The sequence below is a fragment of the Buceros rhinoceros genome, unplaced genomic scaffold (assembly GCF_000710305.1).
Source record: "Buceros rhinoceros silvestris isolate BGI_N320 unplaced genomic scaffold, ASM71030v1 scaffold30301, whole genome shotgun sequence".
In the NCBI taxonomy this organism is placed as follows: domain Eukaryota; kingdom Metazoa; phylum Chordata; class Aves; order Bucerotiformes; family Bucerotidae; genus Buceros; species Buceros rhinoceros.
In genome coordinates this window covers 39,459-45,540 of record NW_010394135.1, presented here as the reverse complement: position 1 = coordinate 45,540, position 6,082 = coordinate 39,459, and the positions used below count along the sequence as shown (strand labels likewise).

The 6,082-nt window shown below is 43.8% G+C and overlaps 1 protein-coding gene across 1 annotated transcript in view; it reads left to right on the top strand.

Moving 5' to 3' along the window:
* The first annotated feature begins 286 nt into the window (after window positions 1-286).
* CROT (carnitine O-octanoyltransferase) overlaps window positions 287-6,082 on the top strand; it is an 18,692-nt gene continuing 12,896 nt past the window's right edge. The window contains exons 1-2 of the mRNA XM_010145152.1: window positions 287-401; window positions 6,035-6,081. Of these exons, the coding sequence (XP_010143454.1) occupies window positions 287-401; window positions 6,035-6,081 (162 nt within the window). The remainder of the gene's footprint in view (window positions 402-6,034; window position 6,082) is intronic.

Below are 6,082 nucleotides of genomic sequence, written 5' to 3'. Positions count from 1 at the left end.
CTGGCTTCTCCTCGGGAAAGAAAGCAACAGGCCTCAAGCTGCGGCGTACCCGGAGAAAGCATCAATAGCCGCCTGGTCATAGTTTCCCCCTGTTGAGTGTATGTCTGTCATAGCTTCAGGCCGACAAGAAATCCTTGATCCTGGGTCTGAAAGGGGGCGCTTTCCTGTTAGTGTCTTTTACCATGTAAGTGGCTGGGAGCAGGACAGCGGGAGAAAGCAGTATGGGGAGATACATCGCCTAACTTAGTGTTCCTTAACTGTTGAAGTTGTGCTGCAGATCTGCATCATGGAAAAGCAAGTGCTTGAATCCTCTGAGGAGCGAACGTTTCAGTACCAAGATTCTCTGCCTTCCCTGCCAGTACCTCCTCTTGACGAATCTTTGAGTAAATACCTTGATGCAGGTAATGACTCAATAACGTAATAGTAATGTGGCATGTGCTGTTGCAACCGGGCTAATCTGAAGATGGTTGCAAAGTGATTTGTAGAGACAGCTGATGCAGTTGGAGCAGGGGATCCAGACCAGTTTAGAGTGCAGAAGGTCTTTTTCAGATTCAAAATGGGAAACTAAGTGCTGGAGCAACCTGAGTAAAAGTTTCCATTTTATCCCTATTTGCCTTTCTTCAAGGGAAAGTTAACTTTTCGGTTTGAGTTTTCTCCCACACAAGGTTTGGGTTTGCTTGGTTTGGGTTGGTTGGTTTGGTTTTTAGCTGTATCAGGTAGTCTAAATAAAAGGTATTTCTTCATCTACAAATTTTGTTTTGCAGTTTATGGCTGTGTTTGCCCAGGATCTTTGTTAAAAAAAAAAATTAAAACTTTTTCATACTTAAGTGTTCTTCTTTCTCACCGATACTATAAACTACACAGTAGGAGGCAAAGCAGTGGTGGCAATGGAAGAGGCAGTGGTGGGTATTTTTGGATAATTTAGCTTGGATAATTTCTGCCTTGAAATGTTGGCTGTTTAAAAAAGAGAAACATTTTGAAAACAACATCAATGTGCATGTGTCTAGCTTTGTTTGTAAAGCAGAGATGACTGATTAGTTATTTATTATAATACCAGACTTTGCTATATTTGGGATGACAAAGATACCGTACCTAGTATCTTGAGATTACTTTCCTGTGTTTCTTTAATAATTTTCAGAACTTGGAGACATTGAGGGTTTTTTTCTGGAACACCTGCTTTGTGCCTTACCATCTTACCTGTAATGCAGGACCGCTGATGAAGTAAGACCTGGAGTTTTCTCCTTAGCAGAAACATTACACCGAAATTCTCTTTCCCAAAATAGAAATCCTTATATTCACTCTGAGTTTCCTTTTATTCTGGGTGTAGTGGAAATGGCCCAGTGGATGGTAATAGAGTTTCTTTGGTGTTTCTTACATTATCGCTTTTTGATGCAGGATGTTGAAATGGTAGTTTTAAATAAAAAATGCTGGGTGTGTATGTGTGTCAAAAAGCTCTCCATTTCCTTTCTGGTGTAATGCGGAATAACTAAAGCAGTACTGCAGTAGTAGTGAACTTGCAATAACAGAATTGCCCTTTACATCTTAGTTTTGTAAACCCGGCTTTCCAGGTTAACAACTCTTTCCAAATAGAATGTGATTAGGTTAAAAATTGAATTGTTTTGAAAGGGAGCAAGGAGGACTTACCCTTGGTGGAAGAGGATCTGCGTAGGGAACGCCTGAACAGATTGGACATGAGAAACCCCATGGGACCTGTTGGGATGTGCCCACGAATGCTGAGGGAGCTGGTCTTTGTCATTGGGAGCCCACTTCTGATAATCTTTGAAAGGTCATGGTGATTGGGGAAGGTTCCTGAGGGCTGGGAGAAAGCAAACATCACCACTGTCTGTCTGGAATAGCAGTGTTGTGGTTTAGGCTCTGCTGGCGACTAAGCACCACGCAGTTGCTCTGTTTCTCCAGAAGGAGAAAATACAACAAACTACTTAAGGGTCAAGACAAGGGAGGGCTTGCTCACCACTTATGGTGGTGGGGAAACAAAATCAATTTAATTCAAACAACAAAACCGCAACCAAATCACCAATTAAGTTAGAGTAGGACAGAAAGGGTACAACAAGATCTTAAATACATCTTCCCAAAACCTCCCCATGCCACACACTCAGCACCAGGAGGGGGAACGCAGGATGGGGGCGGTGACAGTCAGGCCCAGCTCTCTCTCCATGCTGTTGCTGCTGCTTGCTCTTCTTCACAGGAAACAGTCCTCACACTTCTTGCAGCCACATGGTTTGTCCCACCCGGCAGGAGACAGGCCTCTGTAAATGTCTCCGGCTCACATAGGGATCTGCCAGTGTTGGTTGTCCTGATGCCAAACTGACCCAGTGCCAGTCCTCCTGAAATTCACGGCCTCTTCTAGGATCAGTCGCCAGCTCCATCATGGTCCTTTCCCTGTCTCTCTACTCCATTGTGGGCCTCTCCATGACTCTCTGCAAGCTGACTTTCTCTTCACCACTGATCTCTGAGGACTGCAGGGCTTCACCTTGCCAAACCTGCCGCGGGCCAAAGGGAAATGCTGTATCAGTGTGTCTCCCCAGCCTTCTCATGGCTGATGACCACATGGTCGCTTCTTGTACCCTGTCTCCTCCAAAAAAAGAAGGACGCTCCACGAACATGAGGTGTTCCCAGAGGTGTTTACTCTCTTAAATAGGTGTATTCTCAGAGGTGCTGATTGGTACAGCCTAGGCCAGAGGCAGGGCCAAATCAGAGGCAGGAGAGCTCAATTCGAGAAGCTTCTTAAAAGGGTCACAGTTAGCAGCCCCATCCCCCGCTACCGAAACCATGCCAAACAAAGGCAGCAGCCTATTCCACTGCTACCAAAACCATGCCAAATCCTAAACCACCACAGGTGAGAAGGGAGATTTGGTGAACTACAGGCCAATTGACCTCACCTTAATCCCTGGGAGTCCCTGATAATTAATTGTGGAAACCATTTCCAACCATCTGAAGGACAAGAAGGTGGCTGGGAGTAGGCAGCATGGGTTTGTGAAGAGGAAATCATGCTTGACCAACCTCATAGTCGTTTATGATGACGTGATGAGGTCTCAGAGGATGAAAGGAGAGGAGTGGATATTGTGTATATTGGCTTTAGCAAGGCTTTCAGCACATCAAAAGCTTCTGAGTTCTTTTGTGGTTTGTTTTATTTTTAAGTTTCTCATAATGAACCAATGTAAGTATGGACTAGATAGTGGTGTTGCACGGAATCAAACTCCACAACCCGGGTAGGCTGGAAAGCTGGCCAGGAAAACTTTTGGCTAAGGCCCAACTTAGATAACATAACAGCAATCCCCATAGCTACAACCAAAGACTTTAAAGCAACAGGTAAGAACCTTCCTATCTGTGATACAGAATATGAAGCAGTAGTCTTTCTTATGTTGCACGGAATCAAACTCCACCACCCGGGTAGGCTGTAAAGCTGGCATGTTTTATTCAGCTCTGCAGCGCTGAAGGTGCGGCCGGGAAGGGGTTTCCCATAACCCGCTCGCACACCATCGGCAGGGAATGACCCTTATTTAAAGCAGCAAAGAATACATATTCAAAAGGTTTCCTTATCGCCTAATACATATGCATAACCTGTCCCGCTTGCTGTGTTAATTAGAGTCTTCATCGGGTTTGACCTTTTGACCTCGGGTCCGTTGCTCATGCGCAGTGGTGAGTGGGACTGGTGATAAACCACCAGCCTGCTTGGGCCCCTTATTCTTCTTACCTGTCTCAGCCCATTCTTGTGCCTCAGCCTATTCTTGAGGCCTCGCCCTGCCCTGGTTGCCTCGCCCTGTGCCTCAGTTTTTATCTGTTTCATGCCACTTTTACAAAGTTACACTACTTTTGCAAAGCTGACAGGTCACAAGCCTAGCAAGCTACACATTTTACCCAGAAAGTTATAAAATCATCTAAATATGCAAAAATCTACTGAAGCCCCTACATCAGTGGATGGTCAGATGGACCTGAAAACTCTCAGCTGCTGGGCTCAAAGGTTTGTAATCAGCAATGCATATTCCAAATGAGGCCAGTCTCTAATGATGTTCCCCAGGGGTTCAGTATTGTTTAACACCTTTATTAAGGACCTGGATGATGAAACAGAGTGCACTCTGAGTTTGCAAATGGTACAAAGCTGAAAGGAGTGGCTGATACACCAGATGTATGTACTGCCATCAGAGGGAGCTTGAGAGGCTGGAGGAATGGGCTGATAGGAGCCTTATGAAGTTTAACAAACAAAGGGAAATGTCAAGTCCTGCACCCAGGGAGGGATAACTCCCCACACCAGCACAAGCTGGGCCCTACTGGCTGAAAACCGCTTTGCAGAAAAGCCCCTTGGGGTCTTGGTGGACATGAAGTTGAACATGAGCCAGCAATGTGCCCTTGCAGCAAGGCAGGCCAGCAGCCTTCAGGGCTCCATTAGAAGGAGTGTTGCCAGCAGGTAGAGTAGGGTGATCTTCCCTTCTGTTCAGCACTGGGGAGGCTGCATCTGGAGTGCCATGTCCATTTCTGAGCTCCACAGTACAAGCAAGACATGGACATACTGAAGTGAGCCCAGCGAAGGGCTATAAGGGCAATTAAGGACTTGGATTATCTGACGTACAAGAAGTGACTGAGAGAGGTGGGTCAGCCTGAGGAAGGAAAGACTCTAAATGGGCTCTTTGCAAAATGTATAAATACTTGATAAGGAGGAGTAAAGAAGGCAGAGCCAGACATTGCAGTGGTATCCAGCAATGGGCACAAATTTAAATCTGAGAAATTCCTTTTAAATGCAAGAAAATTCTTTATTGTGAAAGTAGTCCAGCACTGAAACGCGTTGCTACCATGGAGGCTGTAGAGTCTCTATCCTTGGAGTTACTCAAAACCCAACACAGTCCCAAACAACCTGCTATAGCTCTCCCTGCTGAGATGAGATGGTTGGACTAGATCATCTCTAGATCTCTGCAGAAGTTTTATCTTAGTGGTAGTGGTTGCAGGCAAGCAGTGATTCTTGCAGCAAGACATGGTTGTGAGGAAGCAAGATTTTAATTCTCTTAAGTATTTGAGACTTTGTGCAGCTCAAACTCCATTGTTACTCAAAAATTATAGATTAGAGATGATACAGATACATGATTACTAAAAATTAAACAACATCCTTCCTTGTTTCTTAACGGCTGTAAGTTGATCACAGGGTTAGCACTAGCAAGGCAGACAAGAAATTAATTTTCAGTGGTGTCCAGCAGCCTCAGAAATGCATCAGACCTCACTGCACAGGCATTGAATCAGCAGAAACACTCCCTCCGTTCTGTTTGCCACTGACTTTAGAATCTAAGTAAAAAGATAATAGAAAATGCATTATACACAAGGTGAGTATAAGACAATGAAATGTGCCTGCATGAAAACTGGCATCATCAGTGCCTGTTACTGACCATAGGTTTCATGGTAGAAAGGCTTTAAGGAGAGTTCTAGATTAAAATGATGACTAGTTTTGCAAATGTTTACAGAGAACTTTGGCCTGTATGGCACATGATCTGAGAGAAAAAGTATTTTAAAATATAAAAATTGGGTAGTACTTGGTGCCACCATTGTCATTCAAAGGTAGGCATAACGTGGGGACAGTGAATGAGAATTGATGACTTGTAGACTATGAATGAACTTCTGAATATAAAGGCAAGCACCCTGTGGCTGGTCTAGCAGGGTGGCAGGCATGTATGGCTCAATGTATTTATTTACAAAGTTCCTGTAAATTTAATTATTCAGTGAGTTCTGTGGCAGCTGACAGAGCTGCAGAACTCCGTAGTATTTCCAGCTGCAGTGTTGAATGTATTTTGAATGTAGAGGTTTTCAGCAATTGCTTTCATCTGCTAACGTGTCTATGTATTTAAAAGTATGTATTTATATCATATGAGAGCACACTGATTTATATACACATTTTTAAAAGATATTTTCCTTTCAAATGCTTGTCTTAGAAAAAGTATTTTCATCCACTGCCTTGCCTGTGGATATCTGAATCTTGGAATAAATCTCAGTATACAGTTGTCTTTAAAATAAAAACATTTCCTTTTTACAGTTAAACCATTTCTAAATCAAGAAGAATATCAAAGAACTGAGGATATAG